This window comes from Chaetodon auriga, chromosome 3, assembly GCF_051107435.1.
Source record: "Chaetodon auriga isolate fChaAug3 chromosome 3, fChaAug3.hap1, whole genome shotgun sequence".
NCBI lineage: Eukaryota > Metazoa > Chordata > Actinopteri > Chaetodontiformes > Chaetodontidae > Chaetodon > Chaetodon auriga.
In genome coordinates, this window is record NC_135076.1 from 24,866,242 (window position 1) to 24,888,874 (window position 22,633).

Below are 22,633 nucleotides of genomic sequence, written 5' to 3' on the forward strand. Positions count from 1 at the left end.
TCCATTTTCTCTCCTGTTATCGCCGAAGGAAGCAGCTGTTCACATCAACTCATTCATTTTATTCTCTCTCTCTTGTTTTTTTTCCCCGCCGCCCGCCTCTCTCAGGAGGCTTCTCCGAGACGTACTCCGCTCTGTGCGACTATAATGGCATCAGCTGCAAGGAGGAAGTGCAGTGGGTAAGAGCTGTGGGACTGTGCCTGTGTCGCTGTGAGTGCTTTTGAGCGTTACGCACAGCACTGGGCACAAAATGGGGGGGGGGGGGGGGGTCGTACACTGCAGCAAACAGGCTCATGGGTAATGTTGCTCCTAGGACGTGGACACCATCTATCACTCCCAGGACAACCGAGAGTTTAACCTGCTGGACTTCAGCCACCTGGAGAGCAGGTGAGGGACGGAGAGCGGTCAAGCACGGTTTCCTCCAGTGCGTGTTTCCTCATTTACCTCAGTTTTATCTTTTCCAGGGATTTGGCGGTGATTGTGGCATCAATGGCATACAACACCTGGTTCACTAAACTGTACTGCAAAGACCTGCGTATAGTAAGTATGAACGTCTCTGGTTTAGTTTGCTGCAAAGCAGGTGAAACATTCTTATCTTTAGCTTAAATCTGTCTTTACCCTCTGCTGCTACGTCTCCATCAGCAGTGATCAGCATTAACTCAGCTTTGATCATTTCATTACCAACGTGCATAAGCGCCATCCAGACAACCACACACAGTGCCTCTAACATCATTGATCTCCCAGCATCCCAGCCTTCAATGACACAGCCACCACACGCAAAGTGCACACCATAGCACGCTACAGTAAGAGCCTGATGCCCTCCGCTATCTCCGCCCTCAACAAAGTGAAGCAGTGACGCTCAAATGGACTCATGTTTTTGTCAAGCGGCAACATCGAAGTGCTGCAAAAACTGCAGTTCCTCGAATGGCCACTTGAAGCCGGCTCCAAAGGCGAGTCAATCCCCATAGACCCCCATATTAAAATGCACAACTTTACAGCAGAAATAAACAGCCTGGTAGAAAAAACTGTTTTGCTCTCTGTAGCTAATTTCCCCGTCTGTGACATCTATACAAGGGTGAGTTTGTACATAACTTACTGATTTGAGTTATATGAAGTTTTAAAGTTATGCTTGAGCATGGCTGCTTTGAGTGACAGCTAGCCGCTAGATTTCAGCAACCAGGCCTCATTCGGCCTCTTTGAACATTTCTGGATTAGCCTGCAGTTTGGCGGAGTAGTCTTGTGTGCCCAGACTGTGGGGAGAATAATCATATCGCACAGAACAATAAATGATCTAGTTTATCTATCTAACTAAATCTTTCCCTTTTCCTAAAGGGGTCAGAGGTCACTGAGCAGGTCCTGCATACAGTCAGCAAATCCTCCAGCCTGGAAGAGATCACTCTGGAGAACGCAGGGTTAAAATCGTGAGTTTTTTTTATCACCTCTCTTTGACTTTTCGTCCATGCCGTCTTCCATAAACTCTGTTTGCTCCAAAGGGAGCTGATGGTTCACATGAAGATCTGTTTGCTTGTCACACGGAGTACTACTCAGCCGGTGAAAACAGTGTGATGTTTTCAGCCGCTCTGAAGGGAGCTTTCTAAAGTCTGAAACATCATCCTGGTGAGGGGCTCCAGAGTTTGGCCCAGACTAGTCAGGACATCTCAGCTCTGCTGCACACGTGTTGACCATTCTGATGTCAGTCTTCATGAAAGCAGTGATGGAAAGTAACGAAGCACATTTACCCGAGTACTGTATTTGTACCTTACTTGAGTTTTTCCATTTTCTGCTTTGTACTTCTACTGCAGTACAATTCAGAGACAAATATTGTACTTTTTACTCCACTTCATTTTTTTTTCTTAATAATACAAAAGATAATCAACAAATAAATTCTGATGTATTATAGATTAAGACAAAACTTTATTGATCCCAAAGGGACATTCACAGGCTAAGCAGTTAAACCACTTTTACCAGCCTCAACATTAAAGTGATGAACACATTAATTCATCAGTGATTATATTTCAATAATATAATATCAATTATTCAGAAATATTCCATTCTGCATAATGAACACTTTTATATTTGGTGCTTGAAATGTATTTTGATGCTTATGCTTTTGTACTTTTACTTAAGTAAAAAAATCAAATGCATGATTTTTACTTGTAACAGAGTATTTCTACACTGTTGCTACTTTTACTAAAGCACAACATCTGAGTACTGAGTACTACAACGTGTGTTTTTTTTCTGTGCGAAACTACGGACCCACGTCACAGAGACTTTCCACAGAAGATGTCAGCTGCTCTTTCGGAGAACCCTTCTTCTGTCATCCACTCGCTCAACTTGGCCCATAACTCACTGGACAACCAAGGTACGATGAAACGTCGGCTTCATGTCTCTGAGCTTCAGGTCCCGCAAAATAACTACAGAACGGCCATTTCATAGATGAATGAAGTCTGCTGAAAGAAACATAATGGATAAGGTTTCTGGTAAACATCCACAACATTTTTTCTTGTTTCAGAGTTAGATGAGAGAAGCTGTTCCGTTTGAATAATAATGAGTATAATATTCTTCTCTTTCATCATGCCCCACTTTGATGCTTGTTGGTGGCTGTATGAAAAACTCTTTCAGCCCAAGATGACCAAGAACAGATCTGACGGGTTCAATGTCTGATTTTCTGTTGTGTGCATGCTGCAGGTGTGTCCAACTTAATCCAGCAGGTGTGTCGCCTCAGCAAGGGACTCCGTCTCCTCAACCTCTCCAAGACCTCACTCACCTCCAAAGGTTTGGGCTCGTCCCTCTCTGGTTTCCCGCCTTCTCTTTCTCTATTTAATCCAATAATGTCAGTAAAGTGTGACCCCCGTTTGCGGGATTTCCTACAATTAAAGACAGTAACGCACCAAAATCAGGTGGAAATTAGTCACATAACACCCACGTCACTTTTTTTCTAAAGCTGCAGCTGATGGAGCAGCTTTCAGAGTTTGGGTTAGATTGTAGGTTAAGGAATATAAAACCTCCAAAGCCTCAGATAATTCTGCCTCCTGAAGAGCTTTGCTTCATGTTTTGGCCCTGCTGCAGCTCCATATTGACTTAGTGTATGATGTCTTGTGCAGCCCTGCGGGCAGCATGCCTCCTGTTACTGTCTCATCTTACCTTGTACCCAGTGGAGAATTTAAATATTACATTGAAGCAGACAGATACGACGCACTGCTTCCCATTACATCCACTGATATCTGCCACTGCAGATGTGTATGAATAATGTAAGCACACAAAATGTTTTGAGAGCGTTCTCTGTCTTTTAATATTGTACAACCCCCCCCCCCCCCTCCTCCTACCGTCTCTCTCTTCCTCCTTTTATCCATCTCTCTCTCTCAGGAGTGGTGTCTCTCTCTCAGGCTCTGTGCTCCAGTGATGAGTACTCCAACTCTCTCCTGCACCTGGACCTGAGCAAGAACCCCGGGGTCCTCTCGGGGGAGGATGCCTCGGTCAGAGAGCGCAGCCCATCTGGAAACAAAAACACACACTGCTCCATTTATACACCACTTTTCCGGCTTAATATGACATCTCTCTCTTATTCTGTTTGCAGAACTTGTATCTGTTTTTGTCTCAGCCAAACTGCCTGGTCCATTTGGATCTGTCAGGCACGGACTGCTCCGTGGACTCGGTGAGTATTTAATGGCGAGAGGTCGATCAAATGTTTATGTGCGAAAGAAATGCATTTCTCAGCCTAGATTAACCGTCTCCACCCTGTGTCTCATGCAGCTATTTGGGGCTCTTCTGAGGGGGTGTTGCGCTGATCTTTCCTTTCTGAATCTTTCCAAAAATTCCTTCTCCCACAGGTTAGTCACATCTTTAAGATTACCTAAACAATAAAGGCCGCTGCAAAGCCAAATCTGGGAATATATCAGCCTTGTTTTGCCGTGAAGGCCTGCCTCTTTCATCATCCGTTCTCCCTCCCTCACCCTCTCCCTCTTTTTTTTTTTTTTTTTTGTCATTATCTCCATCTCTTGCTTAATGGGAAATCAGAAATGAGCTTTGTGGGAATGGAACATTGTGTTTCCTCTCTGTGGGTGTGTCTCCTGCCGTTTAAAACCAGAACTCTCTGCGCTGTCTGCATAGATAAGACTCATGAATATTTAAGCAGAGCTATCTATCATTTGACCCCTCTCGCTCCCTCCTCTTACACCAAAGCAATATTCACTCTGTTTCTCATTCTGTGTCGGTGCTCCGCGCTCAGTACTCATATTTACCCGGCATGTCAACAGTGTGGCCGGCCTCATCCCATCCCACTCTCTCTCTCCTCACTTCTACGTCTCCTCTCTTTCATCTCTTGTTTTTTTAACCAATAGAAAAGTGAAGGACACGCTGCCGCTGTTCCGTCAGTTCTTCAGCTCGGCCTTCAGCCTCACTTATGTCAGCCTGGCCTCTATGAAGCTGCCCCCTGATGTTCTGAGGTACTCGCCCTGCCGCCTTTTATTCTCCTGTCAGATGTGCTCCCTTTTGTCCAAACTCCTCTGCAGCCACGGCAGATTGAAAGCACATCCTCGACTTCCTCTCCTTGTCTTTTCTCACTTGTCTCCGCAGGGCTCTCCTAACAGGGTTAACCTCCAATCCACATATCAATGACCTTCATCTGGACATCAGTGGCTGCGAGGTAAGAGTTCACCTCCACAGCTGCAGTGCATTTGACGCTCAAGTTAAAGGGACAGTTCGGTATTTCCTCCTCATGCACTTTAATGGTATCACAAGCTTTTCCTATGCACTAAAGTACGAATCTGTAAGATTGTGAGCTTGTGAAAAGATGCTGACGAATCATTTCAAAGCTTGTGTTGTGTCAGCTTTCTTAAACCCTTGAGAAAAGAAGTTCAGGTTTGGGAGTGTGTAGAGAAGACTTGTAGTCGGAGAGACTCAAAGCCAAAGACTGTGTCTGAAACTCAAAGTTCCCACACTGTGAGTGACACCAAAGTCACACATAAGCAGACACATTTCAGTCACAAGTACACATTTTGGCCCTAATTTTGCAGCTGAAGTCAGGGCCAAAAAAAAACTTGGAGTTGATATAATTTGCACAATTTCTTTTAGACATTCATATTCACTCTACAACATTCAGAAAAACAGAATTTCTAAAGTGTGACCAATCAACTGGTGACTAGTTCTCAGATAAACAAAGTGGAAAAAATACAATATTTTGCTCTGTATTAAATTAACAATGCTTGGATTGAAGTACAAGTATTGCTGTATAAAATGGAATTTCTCCCGTGAAGTAAAAGTACCTCAAAATTGCAGTTATGTACAATAATTGAGTAAATGAGCTATGTTACGTTTAAGTAGTAGCAGGTTGATTCTTTTATGAGCAACCACAGCTTCGACGATGGACCCAGTTCTTTCAGGTTGTTCGGATATTCACGTATTTGCTTGTTTAAGCGAAAAACAATGCCGAGCTAACAGGTAGCGGAAGATGTTTTCCCTACCACTTAGCAGAGCAGCTGCAGATCACACGCAAAGCAACACTCACTGCTCAACAAGCCTTCACACTGCCTGCAGAGACATAAAGAAGGCATCCATAAATCTGCCTCACTGTGGAAAAATAGAACAATTCCCCCAAGACTAAACCTAAAATGACTCAAATTCATGCCTGTGCATATGTTGGTTTTCCACGTCTCTCTCTCTCTCTCTCTCTCTCTGTCTCTCTCTGTCTCCGTCTATGTCTCCAGCTGAGGTCCGCGGGAGCTGCTGTAATCCAGGAACTCTTCCCCAGAGTCTCCTCTATCGGCACTCTGGATATTTCAGACAACGGTACAGTAGAACGCTTCATCACATCATGCTGTGACCTTGACTTCCTGTCGAGCTCTTAATATATATGTGTGTGTGTGTGTGTGTGTGTGTGTGTGTGTGTGTGTGTTGACAGGTCTCGATGCAGACTTGCTCACAGTCCTGCCGGCCCTCTCCAGACACCCCTCCCTCAAACACCTTCATCTGGGCAAGAACTTCAACATCAAAAACAGGTGCTGCCGGTGCTCCATGTCTTGCTTTACTGCCGTTTTGTGTGTGTGTGTGTGTGTGCGTGTGCGAACACGAGGGCGCGTGCACTACATGTGCCAGCTTGAATGTGCGTGCCTGCGATTTTACTTCCGTTTTCATAAGCGGCTGCTGCTCCTCGGGCCGACAGCTCGCTGGCAGCAGGAAATGACTCGCGCCAGCTCATCCAGCCTCGTCTCTGTGTTTGTCTCCGCGGTTCGTGTCTGCAGGGTTCTGGATGAGGTCCTGCAGAAGCTGGTTCAACTCATACAGGAGGAGGAATGCGTGAGTGAGAGCACAGGAAATGTCCACGCTCATAAAAAGATACTGTAAGATGCAGATTTAACAATGTGCCGGCACTGGGTTTGCTTCATAACAAATCACCCAAATAGGAAACGGATCAGATGCAAAGACACAGAAAACAATCACAAAACCTAGTTTCACTGCATCATATTCTGGAAGGGAAAAATAATCCGGATAATAAACTTGCATGACTTGATTTAATGTAAGTAGCATCAAATATGCAGCAGCACATTTACAGTTGATATTCTGCATTCTTGAACAAATTGCCATATGTTTCACTGCAGACGTGTCACTATCATTAATTATTACTGTTCCTCTGTTAGCCTGGCAGGCACCGTGTCTATATCACTACACACACATATTGTAAATAATTCACACATACAGCATGTAAAGTCATATTGGCGAGCTGTCACATTACTCTGCAGTAAATTTCACTGCACTTCTTCCTCACGGCTCCCCTCTTCCCTTTCCACTGCTAGATTTTCTCTTTTTTTCTCATCTTTATTTATTCCTAAATATCACACTGACTCTAACACAGGCCTCTTCCACCTTTGTTTCCGCCCTCCAGGCCCTGCAGTCTCTGTCGCTGACCGAGTCGCGCCTGCGGTCTCGGGGCACCGTCCTGGTCAACGCCCTGGGCAGCAACACCTGCCTGAGAAAAGTGGACCTGAGCGGCAACAACATGGACGACATCGGCGCCAAGATGCTGAGCAAAGCCCTGCAGATCAACACCACGCTCAGGTGAAGGGAAAAAAGTGTAGCGAGAGGATGTTTCTTTGTTTTTCGCAGTGTGGCTTGCACTCTTTATGGGGGTTTGTATTCAGTGCAGGCGACGATTTCTCCCTGCAGGAGTGTGACATGGGATCGCAACAACACCTCTGCAGCAGGATTTCTGGATGTGGCCCGGGCACTTGAACAGTAAGAGCATTAAAACATCATCAACATGTCATCTGTGTATGCACGCTGGAGTCAATAAATAAGAGGAGATCTTATAGACCTGCAACAAGAACGGTATTGATTTTTAGACACCGTGATAGATCTGCCTTCTATTTCAGAGCGTTTAAACACACTGGAATTTGCAACGCGAGCCGAGCAAATTGTTGCTTTCCACTTTGCTATCTTAAATGGTCCAGACTTACCTTTAGGCGTTGGATGACATGGTTGCAAAGATCAAAGTATTACTCACTCATTGCATGGAATAGGAGGGATATTTTGGGATGAGTTTTGTCCATTGGGGATATTAACCTTAAGCAACCTCTGAATCTGTAACCCACTTTATTTATTTTCTCTCTTTGGTCCGTCACTGCCTCCTCCAGTAACTCGACCCTTCCTCTGGTCTTCCTTCCTCTTCTGCTCTTTCCTCTCTCAGTAATTTCACCTTGCAGTACATGCCTCTACCCCTAAGTGACATCAGCCAGGCGTACCGCAGCGCCCCCGAGAGGACAGAGCAGGCACTGACCAAGGTTGGCATCAACTACTGAGATTTGATGAAATCTTTCTGTTTTGCTTCAGAACATCTTCATCATGCTGTCTTGCATCTTCAAAAGCAAGTTTTGCCTCTGCCCTTTACGTCTGAACCATTAATTCAAGTGTTTTGAATCAGAATTGAGCAGAAATGTTAGATTCTGACAGAGGAAAAAGATAAAAACAGAGCAAATCTGAGCCTCTACCAGTTGTGTATCTATACCCCAACTTTGTGTGATGATCATCATTTAATGTAAAAATCGTACCGCTGAAGTATTCGTGTAGTTTCCTTTAAAATGATGGTGATGTCTTGATTCACCTAACAAAGAAATGACCCGACATATAATAATTTCTGGCCACCTGGAGAGTTTAAGTTCATTTAGTCTCTTTTAGCCCTGTTTTTGGTCTCCTCCGACTGCTGAGGGAAATATCTGCCTGTTTAGCTGCTAAATGCTCCACTTTGTTCACCAGTGAGTCGCTAACTGTGTCTGTCTGCTGTTTGGTGTTGAGCACAGCGTTGCTAAAATGACACTATGAGAGACGTGAGAATAAAGTGAAGCAGTAAAACTGGGGTTCAGACAGTTAAACAGTGAGCTGAAACTCACTCTGAAGCTCTGTAAAAGAGAAGGGAGCTGCAGATTCCGATGATAATTCTCTGTAGATTCATCTCTCACATTGTTTTCACGTTGACATTTGATAGTTTGTTAATATAAAGATATTTTTTAGGGCCACTTTAAATAATGTGGCATATTCAAGAGTCTCTAAGCCATGGTATGTATTATATATGCATATAAAACACATAATACAAAGTGTAAATCATGAAACAACCTATTAAAAGAAAAGAAAAAGACGAGGAAACTGAACTGAAAGCATCATGAAAGCAGCATGTCTGCCAGACAAGATGAATATATTATGCTTTAGTGAAAGATTCTGCACTTTGATGCTGCTGCAAATAGATAAAAATGAAAACAAACTCCACTCGCCTACACTTTTCTCCATCAAAGTGCTCCGGTCTTTAACACTGGATGGATGGACGGTGGCAGCCTCACATGGCGAGACGAGGCTGGCAGATATAAATCACTCAGTGGCCAGTTTGGTGCCGTTTTAGCATTTTATGACTTTTCTGTTCTGTTTTATTTAATCAGAGGTCAGAATAAAAGCAAATGACCAAAAGCAATAAAAATATCAAAGAAAAATGTAGTTTTTAGATTCCAGAGGCTGCTCTTAGCCTGATAAGGAAGTAGACGACATGTTAATTTACAACCATCAGAAACATAAACTATAAAACGATACATCAGCCTCTTCTCTGCATCCTTTGTTTGCTTCATTGCTCTTTGCTTCCTCTGCAACAGTCCACCTGTTGCCTCATCACCTGGTCTTTTCTGTTTCCGTTTTTCTGTCTCTGCTGCACAGATCCAGCGGGCTCTGGTGAGGAACAACCAGACCCAGCGCTTCTCTCAGAGGCAGGCCCTGCGTCTGCACCAAGGCCTGGTGACCAGCACCGCCGAGCAGGTAGCGGACCATCACCTCGGCATGTGTTTATGCTTGTTTTATGTGTGTCCGGCGCTCGTAACACTCCCCCGCCTGTCTGTTTCCAAGGTGATGGAGCGCCTCTGCGTGCGTGTCCAGCAGCAGGTGTGTGTGTTACGAGGCGTCGGGGAGATGGAGGAGATTCAAGCTGCTAAGCAAGTGCTAAAAGAGGCCAGGAACTCCCGCGCTGTGAGTTGATGGGAAATATACAAGCGTAGTATTTGCAGCGCTGCCACACAGACATTTGAATGCATTTCTTTTCCCTCTCTAAGCTGTACCCTTCACTGTGTGAGCTGGCTCATGTGCTGTCCGTGGACGGGCCTGTGCGGCAGAGACTGGACTCTCTGGCTGGTGAGCTCGCCAAAGCCGCGGACAAGGAGCTTCAGGTACGTCCAAGAGCCTCTTTTCACGCCATGATCCGTCACAGATGACTGAGTTACTGATGGCCGGCGTCCATTGCAGGTGATCGTCGACTCCATGGTGTCTCTCTGTCGCGAGCTCTGCCCTTTGTCTTCTTCTGCGGCAGAGAGGCTGAGCCCTCCGCTGTCGTCCGTCTCCGAGCGCGTGTCCATCCCTCGCTCTGCCATCCGGACAGCTCTGATGGAACGAGCGGCGCAGGACATTCACCGGGCCTTAGAGTAAGAGAGAGATGCAGCAAAGGAAAACGGGGAGAGCGGCTGTAAATGGTTGCAGCAATGAGTCTGAATCTGATAAGCCGGTTATTGATTTCCTCTCGCTTTTACCAAACCTCTTCCCGTCTGTCTCTCCCATTCCTCTAACCCAGAGAAGTGAAGCTGTCAGTGGTCTCCTATCTCACCAACTCCATCGTGGACCAAATACTGCAGGAGCTCTACACCACCCATAAGACCCTGGTAAATACAAAGCACTCATTGTAAAAGATATTACCTGTCTGAGTGGGCGTCAACGGGACTGAAGAGCGCTGTCTGTCTCAGACTCGGCAGGTGTCTCACCTTAAACACTGGGAGGGGACAGGTGAAGATGGGACAGGATGGAGGTTTAACCGGCACAGAGACTCTCTGGACATCACAGATGAGGAGCTCAGCACCAGCATAGTGAGTGTGAATATACAGACACATGAATAAAATTAGGCTCATCTTTCCGTTTGTCCCTCTGTATCTCATGTGGGACAGTGTCTTGTCATTGCTGCTCTGGACTTCTTGCTCTTTTTAACATTAGTTTCATACATTTTTCCATTCATCCGTCATCAACAGTCCAGTTTTTCCTGCACACATATGTGTGTGATGGTTTTCTTGCTAGCAGCCAAAACTAGTTTAAAGAGATTTAAAAGGATTATAATATCATATCTTATATCTTCTCTATTGCTAATATAAAAAATAAAGTACAAGACCAAAAAATATGAAAATGGTCAGCCACTTTTTTTTTACCACATTGCTTCTACCTCCAGCATTTACTTATCATATAATGTTCTTTCAACCTTCCCTGAGGTGCTATTAGTGTGACTTTCACATATTATTATTCCAGTCTTCTTCAGTGATCTCCAGGCCTGATTCTGTCTCCTGTTTCTGTCAGACACGGACAGTCAAATTGCAGTTTTCCATTGTATATTTTGTACGTTTGTTGTTTTTAATCTTACATGCATCAACAAATAGGATAGCTGTATTCGGGTCACTCTCCTCCTTTACCATATTATTCAATATGGATGAATTCTGCAACTACTGACCAAATAACACTGCTTGAGTCTTGGCAAAAGTTAGAGGAATTGATGGATTTTCCTCTGGGCTCTGGCATTTTGAAGCATTACACTGACTTTCTTGACAAGAAGGTCAGAATTTGAAGAGCCCTAACTCCTCCACTGGAGACGTTTCAGCAATACTTGGATTGATGTTTATCATCAATTCAACTGTGTTCTGGCCTTTAAATGTGTTTCTCTGATTGGCTTGATTGAAGCACAGAAGTGAAAGTCTAAATTCCAAAAGGTCTTTGATTCATACACCATAAGCTGGACTCGCTTTAAACTTAAAAGTGATGATAAATGTAAAGTTGTTATCTAATTTGGTTAGTCCAGTACCCTGTGCCCTCATACAGATCTTCTCTCTATCATTATACCTACAGTAAGTTTCCAAATTTAGATGATACCTTTCTTGTTAATTTTCTAGTTTCCTTTGCTTCCTGCTCTTTTTCTCAACAAATAGCTGAATTTTCTTCCGCAGTTACCCACAAAAAGTTTGTGTTTCTTTAACACCAAGTCACCGAACCTTAAACTAAATCTGAATATCATCAATATGGCTGGAATGTAGGAAAGCAGAGTGAACCTGAAACAGAATAAACTGCAAATCTCTGCTGACACACTAAAAGAGCAGTTTGATATTTACAAGACAGCAGGTAAAACTGCAGTAAACTGTTTCTCCGATATTATCTGAAGAATCTGACATAAGCCCTGGGCCCTTTCCAACACAATCAGTTCAGTCATTAACATTTCAGTCAGACGCCTCCAGCCTTGATGTCTCCTTTAAAACCTGCCAGAAGTTTTGGTCTATAAAGCTGAAAATATAAGGGCACTTATTCACAGTACAGTTCCTCAGCTGCACTAAGGCTGCTATTATAGATCATTTTATACCAATGATGTCAGAAACAGGGTCTCATTAAACCAACAACTTGCTGCTTGGATATTATGTCCTCCAGAATTACCTCAGACAGATTTTGGAAGCTGCTGTGACAGCTTTCTCACCAGAAGTTCAAACAATCATCAGAGCAACCATTCTTCGCAAAGCCTTCCCCGAACTCCACAGTTTTAAATCATTTCCATCAGATCTCTAAACTTGTTCTTGGGGAACGTCGTTGAAGGTCCCCTGTATATTTGACAAAATACAATTAGCAGCTCTGAATGAGACATTTTGATCATCTAAAACACTCTTAGCTCTTGATGTTGGTGGCAGTAAAAATTTTACTTTTCATTGGCTGCTGACATTAGCTAGTGTCTTCTGTGGAGTACCCCAAGGATCCATTTTTGGCCCCTTCATTTTCTCTCTTTACATGTGTCCTCTTTCTGTTATTCATACGTATATTTCCGTCCAGCGTTACGTTGATGACATTCTGTTGTATCTATCTATTCAAAGATCCATAGGGGTGGATCAGAACATGCTTCAATACAAAAGCTAGTAACTTTCTGTGGTGGTCATATTGACAGTGAGTCTACAGCCATGTTAGCGGCTTTGTGAGGGTCTTTTAACTAACTGCTTACACCGTACTGCTAATATGCTCACAGTAATAATACTAACATGCTGATGTGTAGCAGGTATAATGTTTACCTTGTGCAGCATCTCAGCTAACTGTGTTAAGATGCTAACATTGATAATTACCACTAAACACAAAGTAGAGCTGAGGATGATGGGAATGGGTGTTTGGCATAAACCAAAGTATGGCTAAAAATCTCACGTGCCACAGTTAATCCTTGTTCCCGAAAGCTTTGTTCAGTCGTTCATACTGACCTCAGTCATTTCAGGAGTTGGATCCAGCTTCTTTCCGCTGACATTTTCTGTAATCAAGCTTCTCCTGCCATGCACCCTATGATCTGGAGGAAGTTATTTAGCTGATTGTACCATATTCATCCACCTTTTTCTGTCCCAGTGTGTGTTTCTAATTTGTACTGCCTGCTTTTACATGTTCAGTTTCTGAGCCTTGACATTTGAACAGCACTTTGCCTCATGTGTATTTAAAAGTGAATTAATTTGACAAAGCTCCACTGACAAAAGTCACTGATTGGCTTGAAGGAGAGCTTGTATCATTTGTGCTACTTGACATGCTCACTTGGTTCTGCTTGTGTGTCTCACTCTCATACTATCCCTCAGCATCTCAGTATGTTTTATTTGTCATTTTTTTCTCCCAGGACACAATAGCCATTAAGAAGCGCAGCTCGAGAACAAGACGAATACGACCTGTCTCCACCAGGCTGAGTGAGTACTGCTGCATATCCTCTTAGCTCTGACCCCATCCCGTCGCTTTCGGGACTCCATTAGTGTGTTTTCTGGTGACTCTCTTATGCCCATTTCCCCTCTCTCATTCTGAGAAGTATATAAGGTATATATTTAAACATATAAGTCAGTATATCTCAGAGCGGTGGCTGATTGTTCTGGAGCTGACAGAAATGACGGCTCCCTGTGATTCCCACGTCTTGTCTCCTTGACTGTGCCTTCGCCTTCTCAGTTTCACATCCTCTATAATCTTTTCATCGCTCTGCGCTGCCATCAGGTCTGTGTGACGACTCCAGCTCCTCTCCACCTCCCTCCGTGCCATCGTACTCCTCGCCGCTGTCCCGCTCGGCATCCTGGGAGGGCCTGTCAGAGCTACCTACACAGGGTCTGCCTCTCCATCATGTGACGCGGGTTCGGCCGAGGCCTCCGCGGAGGCACAAAGGAGGGCACATCCCAGCGGAGACGGTATGTGTGAGTTTATTGCCTGTACTCAATCCATAGCGTTTACCTATCTATCTATCTATCTATCTATCTATCTATCTATCTATCTATCTATCTATCTATCTATCTATCTATCTATCTATTCTATGCATAATTCTCCTTGCTGGCAGAGACTCGTGTCTGTCAGAGGTAATCTATACAAAGTGGATTGCTCCATTTGGATTGTGTGATCTCACTGAAGCCAGTGTAATCCATTTGTTTTAATGCATACAGAACATTTACAAATCAAACCCAGCGCAACTAAACTGACCTCTATAAAACGAATGTGTGTGTGCAGCACTGCAGTGAAAACGGAGGAATAAGCCCTCTCGATGATGGACTCCCAGATTTCTATACTAAAAGAGTTCTACCTGACAGGTAAGAGTTTCTTTTACTGTCTCCACCTTCAGACTTGTGAATCTGTATTTATGTGCATCTCTTCTCACAGAGCACCTCCTCCATTTACATGCCCTAACTACAAATAACATTTACTCTAATTTACTGCCGTTTCTCAAAGCATGCTGCAAGTTGTTTAATTGAGTTCCTACTTTCAAAGCAGTCATTGTTTTCCATTTATTTCACTGTTTTGAGATTAACTTGCTTCAAATGGACAATTCCTCACAGTGAGGATTTTGTCGCCTCTAAGCTATTGCTGCGTGATAGTGCAGTTGTGCCAGCTTTGAAAATTGTTTCAAGGATGTCCAGTAGAGTCAGCTGCTGAACAACAACCTTTTCCAGTAAATACAAGAAGACGTTTGCTTTTGTTTGTCTACCGAGTTTGATTTCCCAGAATGTAACTTGTGAACAAAATGCTTTTTTGCAATGAACACCTGCGGAAATCTTGGCTGTGAGAGCGTCTTTAAATACACCAGCAAGGTTGAAATCACTTAAATCAATAATAGGGAAGCATTCTAAAATGTATGGTGTGCTTTGGGAGAAGACAGCAGTGTACTGAATACAAATCTTTAGCAAAGGTAGCTTAGGGGAATAACTGAATGTGAGCATGTACACTGTAACTCCAATAAGAGGATTTTTCATCCATCGCTGTAATAATTCCAATGTGAGTGTATTACAAAAGAGGGGAAACTGTCTCAGTAGCAAAAACCACACAATACGAACATTACACCAGTAAAAGTAACTGTGATAAGTGAGGCTTCAGTGTTACTAGTAGTCATATAGCACTTTCCAAAAACAAGATGCAAAGTGCTTTACAACGACAGGAATTACCAGATGAATGATAAATAAAAGTAGAACTGATACAGTAAAAACAAGTAAAGCAATAAAAACAGAAGAGTGATCGATGCTGAAAAGGTGCGTTTGAGCCTTAACCTTGACTTTCTGACAGACCTCTGCTGAAGGATCTCAGGCTGCATTCAGGCTCGTAAGGGGTTAGTAAGTCAGTGATATAATCAGAGTCCAACCCCAAATGTGCTTTTCTCATTAAATTTTTATAATCGGTTCTCAAACATACAGATAACCAGTGTGGAGGTGCTAGACTAGGCCTTATGTGGTAACTCTTCTGCTGGGTTTTGTGAGTTGTCTGGCTGCAGCATTTTGAGCTTAAGTTTGAAGAAAGATCTGATTTTAGAGATATTTCGATGTTGCAGAAACTGAATTGAACCCAACTGAACGACTTCACCTGTTTTGATGCAACAGGATGCAGAAACGAAGTGAGAGGCTTCTGATTTATCGGAGTTCAACTGACAACAGACACATAACCTTGGCTGATGCCTTCAGTGGCAAACCTACCAACACAGCTCCAAGATATCAGGCTGGATTAGATTTGAAGTGATCACATATTCCTTTAAGTGTGATCTTTTCATAAGAAACAAAAGGTTAAATGTAACATGAGCAACAAGTCAAGATCGCTACATTTTTGTAATTTCCTAATTAAATCTTAATCAATGGCATTTCAACTCACATGACACTTGTGATCACATTCACATGATCAAACACATTACATACTGACTTAGAGTGAGAAAAAATAAAAAATATTGTTATTCAGACCATATAAATCAATGATTCTTTCTCTTCTGTGTGTTCAAACACATTTCCCGAGGCTTTACTTTAACAGGCTTATGTTTAGGTTATTGCTTTTCATAATTCAAGAAGCGTGGTTGTGCTTGTCTGACCAGTGTGCTGTCTGTCTTTGAAGTAATCTCCTGGCGAGGTTCAGCTTGTGTAGCGCATCCTGCGGGCTGCTTGTACATTCAGAGGCTATTGAATCTGCTGTCCGTCATCTCTGCTGAAGTGAAACATTAATTTTGTCACTCTTTGATGATTAGCGAAGCTGGAACTGGCTGTTTGGAGCGTTTGGGCCTGTGTAACAAGACGTGATTGGTTGGTTGGTGACTGCATGCTGTTGATCAGAGGAGTCTGTATGTTAGAATGTTACAACCCTGATTCCAACAAAGTTTGGACGCTGTGTAAAACGTAAATAATAACAGGATGCAATCGACTGAGCCGTCTTTCATAGCCGATCATGATACTCTCACCTGTTACCAATGAACCTGTTTACCTGTGGAATGTTCCAAACAGGTGTTTTTGGAGCGTTCCACATCTTTCCCAGCCTTTGAAACGTGTTGCTGCGTCAGATTCAGAATAAGCAGACATTTGCAAAAATCAATAAAGCTAATGAGGTGAAACATTAAATATGTTGCCTTTGTGCTGTTTTCAATTGAGTATGTGTCAAAAACGATTAGCCAGTGATGTTTTATTTATGTTTTACACAGCGTCCCGACGGTTTTGGAATTGGGTCTGCAGTTGATTGGATGTGGCTGTGGTGGAAGTTTGTTAAATTTGTCATCAGTCTGCTTTGGAAATGAATGTTTGGCCCGACATCAATCACGCAAAGCCCTAAAAAAGCTGCAGAGCCATCAGGGTGACCCTTTAATGCACAGATGTTTAGATGTTTGCTAAGCCTTTCTTTTGGCGGCGCTGAATTCAGGAACAGCAGCGACAGCTTATCAGAATAACGTTCCTCCCTTCCTCGCTGCAGATCGTCAGGTTAAGTCAGTGCTTTTAAATGCAATTTAGTTAAATCATTGTGTACTGTGAGGCGTAACCTAGCAACGCTCGAACCGCCGAGACAGCGCGGCGTGGATGGCTGTGATGAATTCAATGACATCCCAGCAGCGATGACTGGCGTGGGCGCACAAGATGATTGTACCGGACTGGAGTGTATGTGTGACATCCAACCTCTCTCACCTCTTTCAGTCAGCTCTCCTCTCTGCACAAAGCTCACTCGCTGAGGAGGAAGAAGAGGAGAAACATGCTGGCCATTTTCGGTTTCCGCAAGAACCGCAACCAAAGTTTGTCCAATCAGGGGCCGGAGTCTGAGGCGGAGGTTTACGGAGACGGGTGTCACACGGTTGCTACAGCACCCACAGGGTTCGTGTGTGCACTAACACAACACACACACTCCGTTTCAAAAGACCTTGAATAGACAATGTAATGCCCATGCGATGCAGTAAATAACAATACTCCACATCACAAATGACTTGCTCCTTTTTCTCCCATATTCTGCTCCACCGCTTCACATTTTCTGCTGTTATCTCTTCTTGGTTCTTATATGGCCAATCAGCAGCACTGAACTCCATAAATGCGCTGACAAATATCGCTCTAAATCTCCCTCATTTCTTTGTTGAAACAAGAAATGGCTGATAGCTGCCAAAGTGCAGGCGGGCTGATACCAGCGTGTGTGCACAGATGTAGATGACAGCCGGTGGCTCCGATTCTCAGCCAAGTGATTAGAAACGAACACGCTGCATGTCAAATACGGATCAGGATGGCTGGTTTCTGCCAGAAAAGTGATACTTCCTAAACACATTGTTCTCAAAAGTTTGTTACATTTTAGTCTTAATTCCCTTATTCTGAGCGTGTGGAGACGTCAGCAGGTCTAACGTCGTCAGTGTCCTCTGACTTGCAGGACGGCCACAGAGAATGTATACACGCTCCTTCAGCCTCCGAGGGCCGCTGCCAGAGCTGGATCTCCCGGCGAAGGGGCTGATGGGAGAACAAACGATCACCAGGGGAAAAGTACGCTTGTTTTGAGTCCGCCACCAGTGCCGGGCATCCCTCACCCGGGCGTGGGAGGAAGTAAACACCCCTTCTATTCTCCCAGAGAGGTACAGTCAGCCTGACTCACCACAAGTGTTCATTTTACTGAAAGTTTGCCTCTGGTGCGATCTTTGCTCTGGCCTCCTCCTGTTGTGTTTTGACAGAAATCCGAAATGGATGCTGTGTTTGAACAGCCGGTGGAGACAGACAAGTACTGGATGGACGACAAACAGAGGACGACAGAGGTCCTGCAAGCGGACAAGCCGTGGATAGAGGCGAGGCAGAGTGATCAGCACGGCGAGAAACACGTAGACAGACAGCGGTTTGATAACAGGCTGCAAGAGAGAACTTTTGGAGAGCCAAGGACAACGGACAGACAAACGGACAGGTACTGGACTGAGAGCAGACACCCGGACAGACACGTGGACAGACAGTGGACTGTTGACAGACACACCCAGCGGCAGATTGACAGAAAGATGGAAAGACAGTGGATGGGCGGCAGACAGATAGACAGGTCGTGGTCGGAGAACAGGCCGACGGACATACAGGTGGACAGTCAGTGGACCGAGAGCAGACATCAGAGCAGGAAGGCAGAGAGACAAGTGCAGGGGCTTCATTTGGCTCAAAGGCCGCTGCCGCCGTACCCGTCGGAAAGGACGCCTTCGCCAAAACAGGAAACGGATCCTCTGAAAAGCGCAGAGGCAGCAGCTGCAGACTGGCATCAGCAGGACATGCAGGGAGACAGACTGGATGCTGGTGGAGGCTTTACGGAGGGGTGGAGGAGCTTCGGAGGAGGAGCAGGAGGAGGAGTTGCTCGGGCTGCTCCCAGTGCATCCAAACCCGATCCCCCTCCACAAAGCAGTAAACCGACCCTGTCCAAGCTGAGGCAGAGACATCGGCTCGAGAGCTCAGACGCTCTACCAGGTACGTCGCTGCCGTCCACGTTTACGTGCTGCAGGCTGGAAAGAGATGTTAGCTTCAGGTTTCCAGTGCGTTCGTGGCCTCAGTGTGTGAACAAACCACAAAGCTCACCTGTTTTTAACATGCAGGTACAGAGGAGGAAGGAGAGGCAGAGAAGGATGCTGGAAAGATGGAAAAGAAAGAGAGAGAAAGAAGACGAGACTCGGAGGGTCAACCTCCTCCGATTCCAGAAAAGGTGTGCGTTTTATCCTGGTATCTGGTTTGTGTGAAAAAATATGTCACAGCGTGCACGCGTCCGTCAGTGGTTACTGGAAATCTAAAGCAAATTTGCCAGTTGCAAATGATTTGTTCATGTTTTCTGTTCCGACCCGAAAAACAGCCAAAGACGTCCTCGTATGTGACTTTTCCGAAAGAGTCAGCCAATGAGAGGAACTTACCTCCTCCTCCTGTGCCGCCTCCTGTTCACAAGCCTGTGCACGGATTACCAGACAGAGCTGCAAGTCAAGGTAACTCCAGCGAAAACACAAGCAATTCAAAGCAGGTGACACATGTAGAGCGGGTAAATGGCTCAGTTGTGTTGACATTCCCATTATGAAAAGACTTCTCAGATGCCTGCCTGACGCACAGTAAACGTTCACTTCTCATCATGTGTTATTTCCTCCTTATATATCACAAGTAGCTCAAAGTAAATATCTGCTTATTCTGAATTTGATGCTCATTTCAAACAAGTTGGGACAGGAGCAGCTAAAGACTGAACGCTCCAAAAACACCTGTTTGGATCAATCCACAGGTGAACAGGTTGATTGGTAACAGGTGAGAGTATCATGATTGGATATGAAAGGGGCATCCTGGAAAGGCTCAGTCGTTCACAAGCGAGGATGGAGAGAAGTTCACCACTTTGTGAACACATGATTGGATAAAGGAGATTAGTGCATGGACTCAGGAGCACTTTGGAAAACTGTTGTTAGTAAAAACAGTTTCTTTGCGAATGACTGCAATATGACATATATTTGCTCTGAGCATCATAAATATTACACTGTAATCTATGTTTAAAAATATGTAGTATCTGTCACTCATTGCATGTAGAAAGTATTTTTTCTTGTTTTTCTCTCTTGAATGCTGTTCAGGTGAAGAAGGATTGAGACCTCAGGCCCCAGTGAAACCACAGAGAAGCAGAAAGGCCATGTCATGTGACGCAGGTACACCTCACAGATACTGTTATCATTGACAGGCTGTGATATATATATCGGTGTTGGGATATTGTGTATCTACGTTGATCTGTGTGTAAAGCGTCTGTATCTAACTGTTGTTGTTGCTTCTAATTGTTGTTTTTTTTGTCCTCACTTAACTCAGGCACTGACAGGGAAAGCCCTAATAACGTTGAGAAGCCCCCAAATCGCAAACCCCCCGTGAAAAAACCTAGACTACCCCAAAACAGAAATAAGTCACTGGACTTGTCTGGTACATGTCTCTCTGTTTTTATTTATATATATCTATATATATATATATATATATATGTGTGTGTGTGTGTGTGTGTGTGTGTGTGTGTGTGTGTGTTGCAGATGTTACACAATGCGACTGCTAATCAAACACCACAGCATGTGTTACTATCGTGGAACATTATGATTTAATTGCTGTCTATAAAATCTGAAAATACAACAATAATTCAGCGGAAACTTTTCCCGAATGTTTCCAAACGTTGTGCACCCGCAGCTGAGCAGATGCCAGTATTGATCAACCACAGCGATATATCAATTATTCCCCCGCCGCTGATCGGGTTCCCGCCCTGTTCTGTCCTTTACAGACAGCCTCAACTCAGCCCCCGGTCACAGCGAGCTGTTGTGATGCCCGAGAAATTCACCCGCCGCTGTCCAGCCGCCGCGTTGTCATGACAACTGTGGACCATTTCATCCAACGAGGAAACAAAGAAAAGCGTGCGAGGAGCGAAGAGCCAGAGAGAAAATGTCCAACGGCGCGACATGACAGACACCAGAGAGCATCAGTCACCTGCTTCTGTTGAAACACTCACCTCCCTGAATGTCACGTCCCCCCTCGTGTTCTGTCTTTGCTTTCCTCACATGAAAACCCGCTCGACTCTTTCTGTGGTGTTTTAACAGTATTTGCTACTTTAGAAAACCCAAATGATCATCGTCTTTTGTGTTGGTGGACGGTGGGCCGAGTGTTCGAGCATTGTGGCTTTTTGCTAGACGGAAAAAAAAAAAAAGTCTTTGTTAGAATGTGATTTCTTAAATCTGCAGTGCATTTCTGACCGCTGATACAGTCGATTGCCTTGGTTGACACTTGAAAATGAGTTGCTTCTTATCAGATGAAACTTGATTATTTATATCTAGTTTTGCTTTCAGGAACTGAAAGGTAATATATTTTATAGAAAAAAATAAATATTATGTATGAGCACCCTCACTGTACGAATAAAACACTATTGGAAAACAACTGTGAGTCTTGCTGTGGCTGCGTTTTTACAAACTATTGTCGGCCGTTGGCTCAGCCTGGATGTGATTCTTATCTGTGCAGTTAGTAAATCAGATCATATTAGATTTACTGTTTCAGTTCAGTATATCACCCAACTGTTAAAAAGGCTGTAGAAAGTATTTCCTCTCCAAAAGGAGCGTGAAGGGGCTTACATTCATTCATTAGGTGGACAGAAACGTGACTAGCAGCAGCTAGTTTGCTAACAAGTTCACCATATCCTCTTGACTACCAGTAGTTCAAATTTGTCCTCTGTGGAGGACATTTGTAAACCTGAATATCTCCCACCCATTGCATACTACTGAATTAACTCCTTTTGCTATCTACAGAGAACATTTAGGGCTTTTCAATGACACCGAATGTGAAGGGGTGGGGCTTTCTTAAGTAAGTGCATAATACTTTTTATTGAGCAAATTTTGGCTTGAAATGTTGTTGGCATATTTTAGATAAGTCTCTTGACAACCCGTTAAAACATTGAATTATTTTAACTGTATTTTAGCGACAGAAATGTCCTAAAATCTTAATGTCCTAAATGTCCTAAAAATCTTTAAAATAATAATAATAATAAAATAAAATAAAAAAAATCAGTATTCTAATTACCTTACAAAGATTGGGGAAATTAAAAAAAAAAATGTGATGGGACAATACTTTTTTTCCTGGCAGCAGGAGGATATCAACTTAAAGGTCCGGTTTGTGGGATTTAGTGGCTCCTCTGAGCACGTAGGAGAACCTACAGCAGCTGCTAAAAACACCAAAGTCCCTCTCTAGACTATTGTCTGTTCAAGGCTACTGTAGGAACATGGCAGACTCCAGTGAAAATGACTCTCTGTGGATATAAAGGGCTCATTCTCAGGTGATTTTACACTAATAAAAACGTATTTATGAATATTTCATTTCAGCCAATAAATCCCCCTAAATCCAACACACTGGGCCTTTAAAAAGTGATAATATGTCCGTGTGTTTCAGGCTTAGTGCTGCTGCCCCCTTGTGGCCATGAAGGTCAATTACAGGAACGAAGTACACGTAAAACTGCAAATTGCATGCCTATAATTATTGGTAATTAATGACACTGTCCAATTACTTCACTATCACCCTGAAAAGTGAAATAATTGAGCTCATCAAGTGAAAAAAAATTCAGGGTTTTAACGTAACAAGCCTCCGACTGACTGCTCTGATCTCCACGATCACAGGTGGATGCTAAATTTACTTCCTGGCTTCAGAAATGCCCTCCTCCTGTTGGCATGGCAACCTCATATATTCATCGAAGTCAAAGAAAACAGCAGGGGGCGACTGATGCTTACAAATGAGGCAGCCACGCACACACACACAATTGATTTGAGTAGAGCAGCAGTCTGGCAGGGTTGTCATTAGCAACTGTGCCATGACCTTTTCTCTAAAGATTGTGTAATGAGTCAGAAAACTGCCATCGA

General features: G+C 43.9%; 1 protein-coding gene across 2 annotated transcripts in view; it reads left to right on the forward strand.

Moving 5' to 3' along the window:
- Positions 1-21,171, forward strand: part of LOC143318347 (capping protein, Arp2/3 and myosin-I linker protein 3-like) — a 29,291-nt gene extending 8,120 nt beyond the window's left edge. The window contains exons 7-40 of one of the 2 annotated variants that reach the window (XM_076726571.1): positions 106-176; positions 311-384; positions 462-537; positions 1,330-1,418; positions 2,265-2,359; positions 2,686-2,772; positions 3,364-3,473; positions 3,575-3,652; positions 3,751-3,827; positions 4,338-4,442; positions 4,573-4,642; positions 5,703-5,784; positions 5,897-5,993; positions 6,237-6,291; positions 6,878-7,050; positions 7,159-7,227; positions 7,679-7,772; positions 9,187-9,285; positions 9,373-9,492; positions 9,576-9,689; positions 9,766-9,941; positions 10,088-10,175; positions 10,257-10,376; positions 13,172-13,238; positions 13,534-13,721; positions 14,035-14,114; positions 16,953-17,126; positions 17,665-17,863; positions 17,960-18,719; positions 18,845-18,951; positions 19,096-19,222; positions 19,844-19,915; positions 20,070-20,177; positions 20,521-21,171. In XM_076726571.1, the coding sequence (XP_076582686.1) occupies positions 106-176; positions 311-384; positions 462-537; positions 1,330-1,418; positions 2,265-2,359; positions 2,686-2,772; positions 3,364-3,473; positions 3,575-3,652; positions 3,751-3,827; positions 4,338-4,442; positions 4,573-4,642; positions 5,703-5,784; positions 5,897-5,993; positions 6,237-6,291; positions 6,878-7,050; positions 7,159-7,227; positions 7,679-7,772; positions 9,187-9,285; positions 9,373-9,492; positions 9,576-9,689; positions 9,766-9,941; positions 10,088-10,175; positions 10,257-10,376; positions 13,172-13,238; positions 13,534-13,721; positions 14,035-14,114; positions 16,953-17,126; positions 17,665-17,863; positions 17,960-18,719; positions 18,845-18,951; positions 19,096-19,222; positions 19,844-19,915; positions 20,070-20,177; positions 20,521-20,561 (4,142 nt within the window). In that variant the 3' untranslated portion in view covers positions 20,562-21,171. The remainder of the gene's footprint in view (positions 1-105; positions 177-310; positions 385-461; positions 538-1,329; positions 1,419-2,264; positions 2,360-2,685; positions 2,773-3,363; positions 3,474-3,574; positions 3,653-3,750; positions 3,828-4,337; positions 4,443-4,572; positions 4,643-5,702; positions 5,785-5,896; positions 5,994-6,236; positions 6,292-6,877; positions 7,051-7,158; positions 7,228-7,678; positions 7,773-9,186; positions 9,286-9,372; positions 9,493-9,575; positions 9,690-9,765; positions 9,942-10,087; positions 10,176-10,256; positions 10,377-13,171; positions 13,239-13,533; positions 13,722-14,034; positions 14,115-16,952; positions 17,127-17,664; positions 17,864-17,959; positions 18,720-18,844; positions 18,952-19,095; positions 19,223-19,843; positions 19,916-20,069; positions 20,178-20,520) is intronic. The other variant, XM_076726572.1, reaches the window with a different exon arrangement.
- Positions 21,172-22,633: the final 1,462 nt, after the last annotated feature.